Consider the following 19,840-nt stretch of genomic DNA (forward strand, 5'->3'; position numbering starts at 1 on the left):
AGGTGGGGTGATTAGGGCGTGGTCTTAAACACATGACCACGCCCACTTTCAGTTTGAAGTCTTGTATACTTATGTATTTCGTTAAATACATAATCCACTAAAGGACCAGCAAAAACCAATAAAGGACCAGCTGTTGTATAAACATAAAATTTCAGGAAGATTTTATCCATTTTAGACCAAAGTTGGGTGGGATAATTCAGGCGTGTCCCCTAACAAGCGACCATGCCCACTTCCGGTTTCGAGTCTTTTAGACTGATATATCTCGTTAAATACATAATCCACTAAAGGACCAGTGTTGTATAAACATAAAATTTCAGAAACATTTTATCCATTTTTGACCAAAGTTGGGTGGCGTTATTAGGGCTTGGTCCTAAACACGTGACCACGCCTACTTCCGGTTTGAAGTCTTTTATACCGATACATGTCGTTAAATACATAATCCACTAAAGGACCACCAAAATCCACTAAAGGACTAGAAATATCCACTAAAGGACCAGGAAAATGGAGTAAAGGACCAACTGTATTATAGACATTATATTTTATCAAGATTTCATTTATTTCTGACCAAAGTTGGGGGGTAATTAGGGCGTGGTCCTTAACATGTGACCACGCCCATTTCCGGTTTCGAGTTATACACACTGAGATATGTGAAAAAAGGCACATTTTCATAGTTAAAAAAGTTTCCAGAAAAATTTCTGAGAATTTAAAATGTTTAAAATAACATCAGAAAATACATATAAAAATTTCAGGGAAAAATATTAAATTTCGAATATTTTACAAAACTTCAATCCACTAAAGGACCAGAAAAATCCACTAAAGGACTATGTGTACTTGTGTAGTTAAGATTTTATCCAAATCCAACCAAAGTGTGGTGGGGTAATTAGGGCGTGGTCCTAAACACGTGACCACGCCCACTTTCGGTTTTAAGTCTTTTATACCGATATATGTCGTTAAATACATAATCCACTAAAGGACCACCAAAATCCACTAAAAGACCAGAAATATCCACTAAAGGACCAGCAAATTCACAAAAGGACCAGCAGTGTTTTAGAGGCTTAATTTTTATCAAGATTTTATCCATTTTCCACCAAAGTTGGGTGGGAAAATTAGGGCGTGGTTTTAAACATGTGACCACGCCCACTTTTGATTTCGAGTTATACACACTAAGATATGTGAAATAGGGCAAATTTTCATAGTTAAAAAAATTTTCAGAAAAATTTCTTAGAACATAAAATGTTTAAAATTACATCGCAAAATACCTATAAAAATTTCAGGGAAAAATATTTAATTGCGAATATTTTACAAAACTTCAATCCACTAAAGGACCAGAAAGATCCACTTAAGGACCATGTGTACTCGTGTAGTTAAGATTTTACCCAAATCCAACCAAAGTTAAGTGGGGTAATTAGGGCATGGTCCTAAACAAGTGACCACGCCCACTTCCGGTTTCGAGTTTTTTACACTGATATATGCGATTAAATACATAATCCACTAAAGGACCAGAAAAAATCCACTAAAGGACCAGCAAATCCACTAAAGGACCATGTGTGCTCATCTAGTTAAGATTTAATCCATTTTCAACCAAAGTTGGGTGGAATAATTAGGGCGTGGTCCACTTGACCACGCCCACTTCCGGTTTCAAGTTATACACACTGAGATATGTAAAAAAATGCTTATTTTCATAGTTAAAAACGTTTTCAGAAAAATTTCTTAGAATAAAAAATGTTTCACATTACATCCGAAAATACATATCAAAATTTCTCGGAAATCTATTTAATTTCAAATATTTTACATAACTTCAATCTCAGGTGAGATGTTATGGTAGATATGTTGATAAAAAAGTCTGGAAAATATTTCGACTTCAACCAAATACCGCCAAATTTGGGCGTGGTAATTAGGGCGTGACCCTAAACATGTGACCACACCCACTTCCGGTTTCGACTTATTGACGTTGAGATATGTGAAAAATTCATATTTTTAGCGCCAAAAAGGTTTTCACAAAAATTGCTTAGAATATAAAATGTTGCACATCGCATCCGAAAATACATATCAAAATTTCTCGGAAATCTATTTAATTGCGAATATTTTACATAACTTCAATCTCAGGTACCCCAATATCAATAATAACGTGAATAGATTATTTACAATTATTCAAAACTATTTACTACTATTTAAAATTATTTACAATTATTTACAATATTTACAATTATTTACAATTATTTACAATTATTTACAAACTAATTAGAATGACAGTCTCAAGTCTGGTATGTTTAAATAAAATTTGAACCAATATACATGTTTAAATTATTTACAATATTTTATGACATTGCAGAGATATATATTCTACTTGGTTTTTTTCCTCTCATTGAGTGTTTTTCTTAGTCCTCTAAATTTGTCCCTGAGGGACTGGCGTGTGTGCTCGGCTAAGAGTAGGCTATTCGCGACATGTTCATCCTGACTCAGACACAGGAATATTTCGTTGGTGCCAGCGCTATCTGGCAAACTTTTTGTTGCTCTGTATATAAGTTTATTTTCCTCTCTCGTGTATTTCCTGCACGCCATCTTGGACACGATGCTCTTACCAGGGCTTATTGTCTCCTTCAGCAAAGCTTGCGCAGGTGTCAGTGCTTCATGCTCTCCCGTTTCACCCTGCTCAGTGGCCTGTAAGTAAAGGGTTTTATATTTTATATTCAGATCTGTTATATTTATAAGGAAAAATTTGATTTTATTCTTACCTCATCTGGAAATAACTCTCGAGAGAATTCTTTCGATGTGCCGGCAATTTCGATCTGCTACATCAAATGAGAAAAGTGAAAATTGTGAGACAAGGGTAGCAATAAATTAACATGAAATATCAAAAGATTTTACCTTTGACGATGTCCCTCCTAGTGACTGTGTATGCTTCCTTTTCTGTCAAATAGGAAAGAATTAAAATTGTCAGACAGGATAGCAATAAATTAAAATGGAATATCAAAATATCTCACCTTCGTAGATGATCCTGGGGACCGATGCTTCCTCTTCTGTCAATTGAGAAAGAGTGAAAATTGTGAGACAGGATAGCAATAAATTAACATGGAATATCAAAATATATTACCTTCGAAGATGATCCCGGGGACTCATGCTTCCTCTTCTGTCAAATGAGAAAGAGTGAAAATTGTGAGACATTATACTCAAACATGCAATATCAGAATTTGTTACCTTTGGAGATGACTTATCGCTTTTTGAGCTTTCACCGTGCTTCCTTTTCTGTTAATGTAGAAAAATTGTGGTTGTAGAGGGCAGAAAGGAGTAAGCAGTTAATCCGAATTATCAGTGTACTTTACCATTGTTGTCTCGACCTCTTTTGAGGGCCCCGGTGCATGGATTCCTTGCTCTAAATAAGAAAAATTGATATTTAAGAAGGAGCAAATGTTTGACCTATCCATTTCACCTATTCATCCCCATTTGAAACCAAGAACTTACTGTTTCACCTCCTGTTGTTATATGATGAAGGAACTCCGCCATCTCGGCATCTGTTTTATCTGTGTTGCGCACATCATAGTATTTGTCGGCAGTTTTCACTGAATGTGTCATCTGGGAAGCCATTTCCTGCTTGCTGATGGTGCTTCCAGTTTTCCTGTGCGTAGATATGATTGATTTTCCGAGCCGAGATTGAATCAATGTGCCTTTGAGGTTCTCCTGCATGTTTTTTCCCAGTCGAACAATTGACTGGCTGATCTTGCTTTCATTCATCGCCCGTCCGCTCAGCGTGATGAAAATTGCCTCCTGTGGTTTTAATCCAGGCTTTCCTGGGATGACGGACAGGTCATTTGCGTAGATCGGCCATAGACGGTTGATATAAATGTCCACCATTTCCTTAATGTCTTCCCGCCAAAACAATTTGGCAGGCCTGATTGATGCCGTTTTATGTTGCGTCGTTTTTGTGCGATACACCACATCCTTGTCATCCCCGCTAATTTTCTCCGCTTTCTTGTAGTCGTCCAGGGACAGGTTGGAAATTGCCCCGTACCTCTGGCCACTCCCCATCACCACAAGAAGCATCACGTAGTCTCGCATTCTAGTAAAGTATCTCGCCGAAATTGCTTCTGGATCCTCTCGCGCTACGTTGAACAACTTCTTGATCTCCTTCGCCACATTCCCGTCGGCTAACGCTTGGAAATCATCTGGAGAAAGAAGCTCCTCTTGACCTTTCTCCCTCACTTGATCTCTCTGCTTCGCTGTTGCGACATTATAGTTGGAAGGCCAGGCTTCCAGTCTTCCTAATGCTGATCTTACCAGCTCAACGATGGAATGAAACGTCTCACAGTCTCTGCTCTGGCCAACAGAAACTGAAAAAACATTTTGATAGAAATTATGTACGCTTTGAGCGTTTGGGGCATTCTGGGCTTCGGAAGCAAATCGTTTCCAAGGAAAAAGTTATTTCTGATGGTATCTATGGCCCTGTCCTGCCACAATAAAGACACGTCCTTTGCCTTTGGCTTTATTTCATACAGTAAGCGACAAACCCGTCTGACGTGATCTCGCGCATCACCTTCCTTTCTGCCCTTGCCTTCGAAGCTCTTAAGATGATTGTTGAAGACCTCAAAGGCCTTCAACTTGTTGATGATCTTGAGGGTGCCATGTGGCGGGTCACCTAGGATAACACCATTTATTGTAATACCTGAACAAGTCAACCTGTATAAAGATGATAATTAATAATAATAATAATAATAAAATAAATAATAAAATATAACCTCTCGGACGTGGTTCTTTGAACATCACGTCCTCTTGCTCTTCCTCTTCCTCCTTGTCGCTGCTAGTTTCTTTGTTGCTGCTAGTTTCCTTGTCTTCACTGACTTTTTCTGCTCCTTTGTTTTGCGATGGGGTCTCCTGCTTGGCAGCTCTCACGAGCCTTGCCCGTGCCACGGTACTCTTGGCTGATACCGCATTATTCAAACTACAACATAATTAAATGAAATAAATGTCTGCAAATATCTTTAGAGCATACGTACATATACATATCCTATATGTGTCTATTTACTTTTTTTACCCTATATGTATGCATTCAAGACACAAACGGGCTCACTAACCATTCATAGTCGGGATCTTTTGTTTTCATGTTGTGGACGTTTCGAAAGTGTTTGTCCACCCGACACACCATCGCTTTGCACCCCGCCACAGGGCATCTAATTGGTGGGTCTCTTTGCGAAACCCCAGCCTTTACCGCCCTTGGTTGTTGCCTGGATAGAATTCTTGCATCTAATTTGCTAAGTTTGTGGCATGCCACCAAGTGTTTTGATAGATATTTCACTTCCTTGCTGCACCTCGGGCAAGGCTTTCCTCGTCGTTCTTATCGCTACGGAAAAATTTGATAAAAGTCGAAATTAAAAATTGCCATTTATTTTAATTTGCCCAAACCACAAATTCTGAAAAAGCCTAAAGTATTAACATAAAACTAAATAACAATATGTACAAAATTGATGTGGCAGAAATTATAAAATGTATAAATACCATTTTCACTTCCTTCCCTTGCACGTCGACAACCTGGCCCTCGTCTTGCGCGTCAGCGACCTGGCCCTCATCTCGCACATCAGAAACCTGGCCCTCGTCTTGCACATCAGGAACCTGGCCTATTATGACACCATCTGAAAAAGAACAAAGCAAACTATAATGAGGGTCAGAAGCTGTGAAAGTATTCTATAAAAACGCACTATAGGCTGTAGCACATATTTACAAACATATCTAATAGTATGAAACAGTTATTGAACTGCACACTTTTGTGATGGTGAAGATATGGTGTGATGTAATTAAATATACTTACTGTCATTGTTTTCTTCTGTCTTTATTTGTTTTTGCTCATCTAAGTCAAAAGAGACATTCTGTATATTAGCAATTTTTAGAGTCAGACAATAACTTGTGCTTGAAAAAACACACTGCACATGCTAACATACCACAAAAGTAAAAGGTTTTGTTGATCAATCCTAAATTTCTGTCTTTAAAAAACTAATACAAACATTACCATTAAACTCAGCCATTTTAAATTGCACAACACACTAAAAATGAGAAATAAACAAATATCAGTACTACATACCATACTAGCATCTTGAAAACATATGTTCTCTAAGATGGTGCAGAAATAAGTTCTAAGTGCTTTTCTTCATTCAGTCTATATTGAAGCATTTCTTTTTTCCTAATTTCCAATAGTCTTTGAAATGTTATTTGTTCAATCACCAGTGATGAAAGACTTCGAACCCTACTTAATGCTACATAGGTTAACCCAAGAGTTGTTTCTTTTTTCCCAATATCAATCCATGTCTTTTCTAATGTTAAACCTTGACTTTTATGAATTGTCAGATCCGCAATTAAAATAATTGATTTGCCACCAAACAACTGATCTTTTACACCTGTGGCTTGTCTACAACGCCCATCCATCCCACCCATTGAGGTTTGACCATGCATTGAGTATTCATCAATGAGTATAAAATCAATACCTGACATTTTATGTTGCAACATGCAAAGACTTCGCCCTGTCAAATCTTTTTGAGGCATGCAAGCAACTGGAAGCTTTAAAAAGGAATGAATTGTGACACCATTGATAAGGTACACAGCTTTTCCTGTTGTTGCCGTTACAACAAATCTACTTTCCAAGAAGCTATGAATAGCATGTATGAGGTAGCATTTCCTTGTCCCTCCAAAACCAATTATTTATGTTAATAAAGGTTGTGTATATCAATGCTTTTTGAATGCTCCACAATCATGTTATATGCTATCTTTTGCTCCTCATTTAAACTATTTATGTCTATTTGATTGCGTAATTTATCGACTTGGCATGGGCTGGGTTTTTTAAATTTTAATCCAATTTGGCATTTCCCCTATTTGCTGTTCAGTATTCTTGGCACAATCTAACTGCCAATTAAACGAGTTTTGGGGCATGCTTTGTAAATCAGGAAGACTATTGGAATTATGATAATTTGAAAGTATCATCCATTCCTCCTAAGTATCTTGCTCAGTTTTTTTATGTTGTTTGTTAGAAAATTCAATGTAATTTGAAACATTTTGAAGCCTTTCTGCCCACTGTGGAACATATTTCATGGCTAATGGAGTTTTTAAGTAGTCATGCAACAATAAAAGTAATCTCATTTGTTTCATTACTTCCCCATGCATCCTGTTGAGAATCCTTCCATGGTTTATATTTAAGTAATTGGTATTTGCAATACAGAGCATAATTGTTGCCTTTGGACACGCCTCTCAAAAATGCTCGCAAAATCGTCAATATGCGATACGCGTTCACAGCGGTCATTTAGTAAAAAGTACTCTAAATCTTTTGTTACATGAAGTATTTCGGTTAAACTTTCCAATATGGCGGGTAGCGGGAGTGGAAAGTTTTATACGCGAGACGAGGTTTTGGCATTTGTTGGTGAGGATAATAAAGGTGATGGTGAGGAGGAAGTGGCCCCCAAAAAAATTGAATCCAGGGCCCAAATATTTATTAATAACACGCAATTTAAAGCGTCCAAAATTTTTATGAATGAGGCACGGTTATGGCTACAGTCCATCAGTCGCCGTCTTAGCGGGAGACGAACTGTAAGGAACCCGTTCTACGGTGAAATTTCAAGGGACATTCCTTACGAAATGTTCACTTTCCTTGTGAGATTGGTAAAACTTATCCCTGGCTGTTGCCCGCCATTCTGCTACCATGCTGTCAACAAGAAAGGAGAAGTTATCTCATTTACTTCACTAAGGCTGGTTGTCGATTTTCTTGTTTTACTTGCTCGATTTTCTGCCGACAAAGTAGCTTTGTATTTCAAGAGAACTCTTGCCACTGGTTCCAGAAGAGGTCATAAAGTTTCTATAATCACATCCGATGAAAAAGACTTTGCTTTTATTTATAAACGCCGTCAAGGTAAACTTGTTATTTCGTTTTATTTTGGTGAATGGAACACTAGTGGTTTTCCACAACATGTAGAATAGCTTTTATTTACGGTGGTGAGAATTCTCTTGTTTATACATGGCTACTTCAATATTTTTTCCAATATTAAAGTTAAACCATCTAGAATGAGATATCAATGAAGCAAATGAAATACTCTTCTCCTGTCTTGTTTTCAACATAAAGTAGATCATTATTAGAGCCAATGGCAATGTACAAATTTTTTAAATGAGTATACAGCCATTTGCAAGCAACTGTTAACTGTGAAGTTTTTATCATGTTTGTTTACATTTCAAACTTCGTTTAACTGGAAAACATTGAATTTTAAACTATAAACCAATCAGGCTACAATGTGATATTTCAACAGTTGGGTGGGACCTGTCGAAATGTCACAGTGTAACCTGATTGGATTATAGTTTGAAATTCAATGTTCCAAAAGTTTTAAACATGAACAAATGTGATAAAAACTTCACAGTTAATGGTAGCTTGCAAATAGCTGTATCCTACAACATTGGCATGTTTACAAATTAAGTTTTACCAATCTCATTAGTTACAAATTAAATCATTGGAATATTTCTAAACTGAGATTTTTAAAAAAATTTGACACTTGTTTTTCAAAAAAATATTTATTAATATATTAGTATATATAAGAAAAAACTTTATTAGCCATAGTCACCTGGGTTGCTCTGCTTAACGGTGAAAGCTATTGGCCACAAAAAAAAGAATTCAGCTCAAAAACCACATATTACTAATATATAAGCATAACATTTTATCATTATACCATGACACTGCCATAAGGCAGAGGGCAAAGTGTGTTTATGCCATCTTTACACTATCTGAACATTTCTGAACAGTACATACAGTGTAGAAACTAGTACTATTAATATAACAGTATGTTAAATTAGAGTAAATATAATGTAAATATGATCAGTTCTTGCATAATTTTCTGCTAACTTGGAAACAGATACAGTTTGTGTATTTTTTGTAACAATCATTAAATACAATGTTCAAATACAGTATAACACGTGCAATGGTAAAATTGGAACCTGGTTTACTGTAATTATGTACACTGCAGAATTATTTAGTAACACTTTTTTGAAATGCATTGTCTACAAACTTTACTGCTACAGCATGGGATGCATTTGTCTCATGCTTTACTGCCAATAGCTCTGGTTAATGCATATTCACTAACCCAGCCTAAGGGTAAAATTGAAGTAAGCTGTGAATTATAAATTAGCTATTAAGTATCTGGGTTTGTGTAGCACAAACTGTGAGCATGCAATCTTGTGTAGAAAAATTGTTTAGTAGAACAATTGTTTGTTATAGAGAGTAGGAAAAATCCAAATCATATTCCACATAGTTTATTTAATTATAAATCTTTTTTCATCATATAGTACCCAGAATACAAACCCTGATAATTATATAGCTAGCATAGTGCAAAATGTGCTAAATCGCAAAAGTGCTAAATCGCAAAGTTTGCAACACACATGTGTTAGAGCCTATTTCCACTCTCCTATCAAATCAATTTTGTTATCAGTACATATTGCATGATTAGTATAATAAACTCGACTTTTTCTCAACCAAAAAGTTGTAAATCAAGCAAGCAAAAATCAACTAATTTTAATATAGTCCAGATTGAATTACAATAATTTAGGGGGGAAATTTACACCCGAACAAATGTACTGTATGTATATGAGAACCAGTTATTCTGTGTCATATATCAATTCCTTGATTTTTTAGCATGTTTCGTAGTGCAAGGTCAGAGTCATTGTATAATCCCTGCATACAATCATCACACCAACACCACACTTCACATACCCAACCTAACAATCCTTATCATACGCAACTGCACTACCGACTACACTTGTTTTTGCCTCTTGTTTAAAACTGTGGATAGTAATAATATGGAACACATATCTAAGAGTTTAAGAAAGTGACACACCAATTCACACACATTGTTCACACTTCATTCATGTAACTCATTCACTCGTAGTCGTAGCTACACTCTACTTTACCAAACATGCAGAAAGTAAAAACTGCTGGTCAGATGCACATTGAGGTATGGGTTATAATTTACAGTTCAAATTAGGTGCTTCATTTAGAAAAAGCTTGATTTACACTGTCAAAGTTTCAGGAATCACAGTGGAAACTTAGCATAGGCATGAAAATCCAAATTTTAAAAGGATTTGCTAGAAATGGTTAAGGCCAAAGGCCTACTTCAGGATTTACCTATACAAATTTTGTAGCGTAATCAGAGAAACTTTGAGAATGAAAACCAAGCTTAATGAAATTTATACTACCTTAGACTTGAATGACCTGACAATCTTCAATGCTTTTCTTTATCTTCATGCGGAACTCATGACCACAAAATCTACAAAACTAATCTGATGCTAATCTTTGTTAAAACCACAGTAACAAAACTCTGGATTTTTACTGCTTACACGATTTGGTATGTATGATCGAGTTGTAGATGGTATTTTGATCTTTACATTGTAACCATGCTGGTGGAGCCAAATCAAGGAGATGTACTCATGGCAGAATACTTGTTCCCACCGATACAAATATGCAGTGTTAGCAGCATACTTCGAGATTGCTACATGCTTTGCCTCCCTCCCTTCCATTGAATTCAAACCCAACCCTAACCCATATTTAGTCTTCATTTCTTCAGTATGCTGTGGAACGAGATTACCAAGTGACCACAACGTTGGGTTCATATTAGACAAGTATAAACAGTAACCTCGATAGATTTGAGTGCAAAGTGATTTTAAATTACAAACCTGATCATCAGTTATATTTACCCCACTGAATAAGGAAACAGCATCTCTCAAGCAAAGGCAGAGATATGCATGGACATGGATAAGAAGTACTGCTTGTTGGCTTTCTAAAATATCAATAATATACATGAAAATTTGCAAAAATAATCTGGAATCCTTACCCGTAAAGCAATAGTCAAACTCCTTCCCCTTCGCACCAGTCTCATTGAACCATCTGACAATCTTCTTTGCCAACCTTTGCAAATGACACTTACTCCTTAAAATTTCAACAAACTGGTAAAAAAGGCAATGTGGCAAAACCTGGGAAAAGTTAAAAACAGTTAGTTTAGACCATGAAATTGCAATATTTAATAGAAGGCGATGGGATAATGCGCATGCATTATTTTTCAAATGAAGTGGTTCTCTATGTGTACTTTGTCAATTAAATTTCCCACTAAGGGTGTAAATTCTTGCCGACTCTTTTGATTCGCAATGAATGTGGTGATCTTGCTTCTCAGTGTATTTTGTGTGAGTTTAGGATTGCTTAAGCTTTTTCTTAAATTTCTCAACCTGTTTAGCATCTTTAACCCTCTTACTGTACTTCCACCTTTTCCATGTGTCACTTGCCCCAGAACCAAAAGTCCCCTTAAAATTAGATATATCATTCTTACATACATCTGCAAACGTAGAAAAATATGTTGCACTGTTAGAAAGTTCTCCTCCTAAAAATGCCAGCATCTTATGTCGTTGGGTAGTTCTCCTATAGCAAACTTAACAGGAACAGGTTCTCCTTTGCAATCACAGAAAAGATGGTATTAGTTAAATGCTGAATGTCAGACATTAATTTAGCAATAAAACGTGCAACAGGCAAGCAGTTCTCACTGCAATTTGCACCAAATATAAGATAATTCTCATTACTACTAAGAATGCCTTTCCCTATATTCAGAAAACTAACCAACCATGCGCAGGCAGTGTCATCTTTCCCAAATGGAGCACCATCACCTCCTAGAGCAATATAGAACTTGTTAGGCTCATCAAAAGTTAGGACTGTGTACTGATCACTATTTAAATAGAATTCAGCTAACTTTAATACCAACTCCTCAATATCACGATAACAACCATTCACTTTCTCACTTTTATCCAAACCATTACATAACTCTTCCCGAACACTGTGCAACTTACCAACCTCAATAGATTTGATATATGACATCAACCTATGGTAAGGAACAAGTTTAGGGGTAGGACAGTTTGCAACCTTTATACGCACAGCTCGCTTCTTTTTTGAAACCTGCTGGTACAAACTAGATTTATAAACCGATCTATACTTATCCCTTCCCATAATCCCACTACTATAATAAACGGCAATTGACCTAAGCATATTCTCATTTGAGCTCTCAAACTGGACAAGATCTTCTTTATAGATTTTTGGTAAAATATTCTTCCTAATTTTCCTGCACTGTCCTATTGCTGCCAACACATCCTTTTCCCTACACTTCTTCTCCAACGTCTCAACCATTCCGATCGTTGCTGGTGCTCTATCATCTAAGCTACCTCCATGGATTGCACAAACTGCCCTCATTGTCACCTGCTTATGCTGTCTTGATGATGCCTCCTTACAGCTGGGTGTTCCAGTTGGTGCTGACTGTCGCCTACTAATTGTTTTCTTTGTAATCATAAAGCCTTCTTCCATTTGTTTTCCTACCTCATTCTGTCTAATTTCATCTACTAGCTCTTCTCTGATCTCATCTACTGCTTCCACCTGGCTAACAAGTTTAGCTACCTAAAAGTATTAGGCCATATGGATGCTAATCAAGTGGCCATCAGTCCTTAAATTATACCCTTGGATACATGCATATTTCATTCATTAAATCTTGAAAGTACCATTGTGTAAATGGCGTATTTATGGTGTACTTTGATAAGCCATTTGAGATTGATAATTTTACTCAACACACTGTATACAATACGCCAGTACGGTACCACGAAAACATCTTTTGACAATTGACATGCCATTCTAGTAAACATACTCGATGTATATTCTCTGGTAATAAATTTAAAAAGTAGCTTAGAGTTTGACTTACCTTCTCATCTAATTGCTTAAGTCTTTTAGCCGTAGCCTGGCTTTTTTTGGCTTGCTTCTCGTTCTCGATCCAGCCGAGTCTGCGTTCTTTCATATATTGGCCAACATTAAAACGCTTGTATTGTGATGCCTTTGGCCACGGCATTTTTGCGATTTTATCACGTGAATATCAAAAAACCAAAAACATACAAATGTTCACAGACATATATACTTCAATAAAATCAAAGGATAAAAACAATTCAATTAAAAACAAAAAAGATATAACTAGCCAAACATTGTGAATTAATCGAATTCACAACAAACGTCGCGTTTGGCGCAAAATATTTCACTGTTTTGCACCGAAGCAAATAAAGTAACCATAGCAACCTTGATGTCAAAATTATCCTTGAATCTCCCACTTTTTATCCCGCCTAGCTCATTGCTTTCCCATATATCCATTTTAATACAATGATCAAGACAAGCTGGGCAATATTTCTGAATATTAATTAGCCAGATTTGCCAATCTCTCATTTTGAAACATTTGGACACTTCTAATTAGCGATTTTGCGAGCATTTTTGACTGGCGTGGGATTTGATGAATAGTTTGGAAATATTCTAGGGACCACATTGCCGATTTGTTTCACAAGGGAATTCTTCCTAAGTGTATAATTGGTAATAAAATCAACAAAATTGATGCTCATTATACTAGGAAAGACATTTTTGAATTTCATTCGATTTGTATATATATCTAATAATGAATTCTTTATGCAAATGTCTGTGTCTACAGCATTAACTTCTACTCTATGTGAACCATTTAAATTCATTGACAACACTTGAAATGATGTGCTATGTAACTTTAATGACAATAAGAGTTGCATTGTTTCTTTGGCCCTGAAAGTTCTATCACCAAATGTTCTAATTAACACTTTTTTCATAGCTTTTTGCAGATCAGAATCTGGCTGTACGTTTTTCATAATTGCATTGAAGGTGTCTTTTAACATTGGCAATCTATGTTCACCTTTGGCAGCATACTTACAGATATTACTCAAAGCATGCATGATAATCAATATAACAATTACCTCTCCACCCCTGAACTTGAATTCTGTGATGGTTATTCAAACTAGGATCGTTTCGTTTTGTTACAATATTAGCTTCATATTGAACCAATTTGTCTTTAGTGTGAATTTGTTCAAAGACTTGTTTTTGAACAGAGATCAAAAGCAAAGTTAAAGCGACAGTGGAGATCGTCATTATCTTTGCTGTGCTTCACACAATTTTTTTTGCTACAGTGTGTGTGACGCTGAAATGAGTTTAGAAGATCTGTATAATCACCATCAATACACTTACATCCTCACATCGTTTTTTACATGGGTGTATATCAGGCTTTCCCCATGCATTGTTCATAGGCGGACGTGGGTTCCAAGTTGAAACAATTGAGTCAACATAATTACATATTTGCCTAACAGCTTTGTTACCCTGTTCAATATCAAGGAAGATATCTTCATCCATGCATGTGCCAGTAGATTTTTGAGCTAAAAACCCTTTTAGAGCAATCTCAGAAAGATTGCATAGTCCTGGATCACACTTCAATGAATGCTCCCTCTTGCTTGAAATTCATACCTATACCCATCCATTCAATCGTACAAGCAATGCTTAAGGAAACTTTCTAAACGTTTTGTGAAAAATCAGTCTACTAAATGTGGATTGTCAATAACATTTTTTTGTCTTTCTTCGGATGTTGGATTAGGGGACAAAGTGTTTGCAAGCATGTGCAACTCAGGCCAGTGCATGTCAGCTGATGAAAAAGTAAAGAAAATAGTTGGAGCCCCCTTACAAGTAATAATTTCTTTTAAATCCTCACATACTTTGTACCAATACGAGCAAATACATACGAGCATAATACAAGCAAATCTATGTCAATTTTCACATCATGATAGTGAAGATTATGTTTTGTCAACCAGTCCAATGCTTGCTCAACTTTATTCTTCCTTGCAACAACATCCTTAAATGTGTTATCTTTGCCTTTCATTGTTAGAACAACTACAGGTATATCTTTAGGGCAGCGTGGTAATGATTTAGCTAGGTCTGTAACTTTTTGAGGTAAATTTATGCAATGCCCAGAATAACCTCTTTGACCCCCTGGTTTGATATAAATTTTCATAATGGGAAGAGCTCTGGCAATTAACATTTCTTCTATTTGTGTTAGACCTGGTAATACTTTAGGAACACAAGAAGGAATCATAAAGTTCTCTGAAGAGAACAATTTTGGCGATTGTTTATCTAAAGAGCACCTATGGCATATATAACTGAAAGAGGATTTAGGGTTTGCTTTTAATGGCCATGCTTCTTGACAAATACAACACTGATAAACCATGAAATTAATTGGTTTGTGAAACTTATTAATATTTGTACCAGCATTTTTAAAAACATTGCTTACGTTATTACTTGATTTACAAATCTTTGTTTTTTTTAGTTGCTTCTGTAATATTGGTCTTTCTGCACTAGACGTGCATGCAGAATCAACTGCATTATCAAGCCTACTGGTACCAAAACTTGTGTCACCATTTTCCAAAATGTCGGTATGGCAAAAATTTTCCAGACTGTTTGGATTCAATTACCTGTTCCACATGCATGTCTGATTTGAGAACTTTAGTGACTTTAAGTTTTTTCTTAATTGAGATATTTTCCTCTTGTTGCCCTATTTTCCTTTTAGATGTATTACTGAAACACTTACTTGGTGCAAGTTTTGCTTCTGGAAGGACATCAAGAACAACATCATAATGTCTACCATTACTGTGGCAAATGTAAATTGCATCATGATTTGTTGGGCAAGAGAGCCCCCTACCATTGATTTAGAAAATTTGTGCCACTTATACAAATTACTAACTTGTGTATAAACATAGATATCTGTGTCTAGCAATGATACAGCTGTTAAACGTTCAACATCTGTTCCCCAAACACCTTCATTTGCCATGTTAGTTTGAGCTAAATACATATCTACAATCATATTTATATGTGGTTGTGATGAACTTTCTATTTCTCTCATGTGTTGAACTATTTTTTGTCTGATTTGTTTGTGATAAACTTGTCGTCCTGTTATAGCATATGACAATACACGAGACAGACAATTACCATCACCTACTATATTTTTAACAAAAGCAAGTGAACATAAAGCCTTTTCAAAAGTAAATTTGTGTTTAACAAGAAGTGGTAAACCAAGTAACAAGCACATGAACTTTTGAGAACTTTCATTAATGGGCCTGAAATTAGTGAAATGTTGATGGGTTTTTGATTGCACCTCCCCAGTATCGTTTTGAAATTAAAGCTCTGGTAGAAAAATACTTCCACTACCAAAATAATTTTTCATGAACATGAAAATGAGACCATGGTTAAAATCTTTTTGCAAGTGAGATTCAATCAAAAGTTTTAACCAGAAGTGACCAGAAAATAGTTTCATCATCCTTCGCTAATACAACTTTTCAAGCATTATAACCCATGTCTTTATTAATCTACGGCATTTGCTTAATACATCTTTCTCATAATTATATTGAATGTAGATGACCGCACAACCAGGTAAAGAATTTAAAACATCCTAAATGAAATGTTATTGAATTGTTTTTTGGTTGTGACGTCATCCAAATCATAACATCTCACAATTGTATGATATTCAAGAGAGCGGAATGTACCGCGATTACTGCCTAATTTCAGTAGAGCCTTTTTATTGACTCTTGTATGCTTGGAATACATTTTAGCTCTCATTTTAGAATGCATTTAAAGTTGCAAAATGGTTCACTTCGCGATTTAACTATAACAGGCATTAGTTTCCTTCACTTTTCAGGTATGGCTGTTGCTCATTATATTAAATGTCAGTCATTGAGTGACAAAAAATACATCGAGGAAGTTTGGAAATGTAAAAATCAAAACTTCTGTGGTAAATAGCTTAATAAATCAAGTATCCAAAAACCATGAACTGCTTCCTGAAAAACAGAAAATGTGCGTTTGGCCCATTTTGGTCCAATATGGACTATACTCCTGTGAGGATAAATATTCCTGGCGCCCTCTATGCTACGTCAACGGGCCCGTGACACACAAGATTTTACAATAAAGTGCTACATTATTTTGCATCATCTCAGATCACTAACCTCGGCTAAATCTCTCTTAAGGTGGTCTAATACAAGTTTTCAATAATTTGAAGAAAACACTCAGAAAATACTTCTAAATCGAACCTTATAGTATCAACTACATTTTGAAGCTGAAGATTAACGAAATATTTTATGTATAGCAAAGTGAGTCATTGAATTAGAATAGCTTTGAAACATAGATTGAGTTTGTGTTCGCGAAGAAATAAAGAGCTAAAGTTAGAAAATTTCAAATTTAAACGGCAAATGTTTTTGAAGTCAGTGAAGGTGAGAAACTGGTAACTAATACGTCACAATAGGAACTCCCATATTGCGCCTTCAGATAAATAATACTACGTAGTACAAAAGAAGTGATTTTAATAGGGTTATGCAATAACCAAGAACAACTAGGAAACCGGTTCAGTGACGTCAGGCAAACCACGTGACCGAATGGGAGGGTGGAGTGGAGGCAAGGTGCGGAGCAAAGCATGCAGAGGGCATTCACAACCAGTTGGCAAACAATGGGATAACGTCCACAACAGCAGCTTCTGGTAAAGTGCTATTAGTAAATTTCTTTCTTTTCTCCATTTGTGAGTTAACTTGGCTAGTATTCACATCATTATGGACGATAACCCAAAGGCAAAGGAGACCGAAGCGCCTAGTTCAGACAACCCAATGACCACAGGGGTTTCATGGGAAGCTGCTTTCAAATTAGCGGAGTTTGTCAGTGGCTTTATGTCTTTAGTGAATGAAGTGCTTCACAAGGCAAGACCGCAACTAGAGCAGCTTGGAGGCCCGGCGAGCACTTTTCGAAATGATCCAGTGACAGATCCTAGTCAAGATTTGTTGAATGTCCCGTCATTCATCCCAACTAATCAGGATAGTGCACGCACTGGTAGCCCAGCGAACAAATCGAACATAAATTCTGTTGTGGCTAACAAAAATAACCAAATTGTCGAACAGTTAAATCAGCCTAACACGGTTGGGGCATTGTATAATGCTAGCCCTAAAAGCGCCTTTGTCCTTGGTCATGACCGGACGCCATACCCGGCCAAGCTGGTGAAAAAGATTGTGTCACACTAGTTTATTGATTTGTCAGAGCTGATTCCTGAGATTCTAGCAGTGAACTCTAATAAAATCTGGAAGGCTAACTACTAAGATTTGCCTTATGACTTGTTGAAGCCAAACTCTTGCGAAAATGACTTCCCCCCCCCACTTCCCCCCCCCCCGTTAAACGTTCTCGTGCGCGTTGCTGGATCGCATGACTTGAAATGTGTGTTCGAAAAAAATTATATTTTTTGGTGTTTTATTCTTCTGTTTTTCACGCGTTTTTAGTGCAAAGTTTGAGAAACTTTGCAGTATTGTGATGAGTGGCAAAAATTCAAACGAGTCAGTAAGTCAGTCAGACAGTCAGTCAGTCATAGTGTAAACTTTACGGGGGGTAGGTTGATTTATGCGTATAGTAACTTTTTGTGTATGATCAGTAATTTAAGGTTTTTAAATCAGTTTAACTTGCTTTATTTATTAATGCACTATACCCCTTTTGCAAAGTTCACCAAAATATTGAGGGATTTTGGCGGTTACTGTAAATTTTAAAGCATTGCTTTTCCGCGGTTTGGGTTTTGTTTTAAAGGGATTTGCACAGAATTACCCTCCGGAACACCCGATTCTTTCTTACACGTCGCAACTGTGCATGTGCCGTCAAGACTTGAACATTATTCACGATGTAAAGAAACGAGGAGCGACGAGCATTGCTTCAAAACATTCCGGGTGTAAAAATCGAGCAATTGTTTGAGAATCTACGCACTTTATCAACTTATGTTATGAATTACGAGCATTCAATTCAACACAAATATAATTTGGAAGGTTTATTCCATAAATAGAGCTAAGAGGTTAGGGTTAGGAAGAAACGACGCTGTGTTGTTTATGTATTGATAGACTCTTGCACGAATGTATATTATGTCGACAGCAAGTCGATACCTGATATTCTGCATACAGTACATAAATGATACTATACAAAACGGACATTTTGTGCAGTAATCAAATCATTTTGGAGGTATACAGTATTGATTATAATTTATAAGTATATTGTTTTGTATCAATTTACGCGTCGAAGTATCCACATCATATACATAATATGCACCATGGTTTATTTACATTATTTACAACGCAACTATTTTGGCTATTCTTATGAAGTGACGGATAAATTGTAGCCATCATATAAATGTAGTCACAGTTGTTTGACGAAGAAAAGAGACTACACTGAGAAAATCGCGCCTGGTTTGGTTGGTTTACATGGGCAACTAAATTAGCTATAATTTATTAGTGACAGTATCCGCGGCTAACGTAATTTGAGTACTTTGAGTAATTTCCTTTTGATTAATGTTTAACCTAGTTTGTTATATTTTTACTGGCATAAGTCAAAATGTCTATGTTGGGACAAACGTCTGGTTGCTTAGGTATTACAGGGCATGAAAACTTTGCACTATCCTTGGATCCCTAGTTTCAGTATTTGGCCGTCATATGCAAATGAAAAGCAATCAGGGGAATATTGTTCAAGACAGAAGACGATCAACTGTTTCAGAGGAAAATTTATTTGACAAATTCACAAAGATATATTCAAATTTCAACCTCAATTTCAACAACAACAGAATACAATTGTAGTGAAAATCGTGATTTTATCGAAAGATAAGTATAGTTATCCGTTTAAATGAGAATATCAAGTGATTTTTCACTAATTTTTGAATAAAATGAACTTTGTTAATTGAAATCTTTCACTAGGTTTGCCTTCTTTGTATAACGGACTCGGAATGATGCTTGCCGTACGTGAAAAGATGAAGCGTAAAATATCGATCGGCCGTGTATTTAATTAGCTTCACTCTAGGTTGTCATGAATGCCATTTAATCCAGGTTTGTGATCAGCGAAGACAGTTGGTTGACAACATTCATCTGCCATGAAGTGATGGCAGACCTCCCAGATCATTTTGCTGCGTACTTTGTCGTTCAA

At 36.3% G+C, this 19,840-nt stretch overlaps 1 protein-coding gene across 1 annotated transcript; it reads right to left on the reverse strand.

The window, feature by feature from the left end:
- Nucleotides 1–2,343: 2,343 nt before the first annotated feature.
- Nucleotides 2,344–3,666, reverse strand: LOC114529566. The gene is made up of 8 exons (XM_028551378.1): nt 3,463–3,666; nt 3,324–3,373; nt 3,199–3,246; nt 3,095–3,130; nt 2,985–3,020; nt 2,869–2,910; nt 2,736–2,792; nt 2,344–2,661 (listed from the first exon to the last, which is right to left on the reverse strand). The coding sequence occupies exons 2-8, from the start codon at nt 3,324–3,326 to the stop codon at nt 2,344–2,346; spliced, it is 540 nt and encodes a 179-aa protein (XP_028407179.1). The 5' UTR covers nt 3,327–3,373; nt 3,463–3,666.
- Between the last annotated feature and the right edge of the window lie 16,174 nt (nt 3,667–19,840).

This window comes from Dendronephthya gigantea, unplaced genomic scaffold (assembly GCF_004324835.1).
Source record: "Dendronephthya gigantea isolate DGI-Jeju-01 unplaced genomic scaffold, DenGig_1.0 000057F, whole genome shotgun sequence".
In the NCBI taxonomy this organism is placed as follows: Eukaryota; Metazoa; Cnidaria; class Anthozoa; order Malacalcyonacea; family Nephtheidae; genus Dendronephthya; species Dendronephthya gigantea.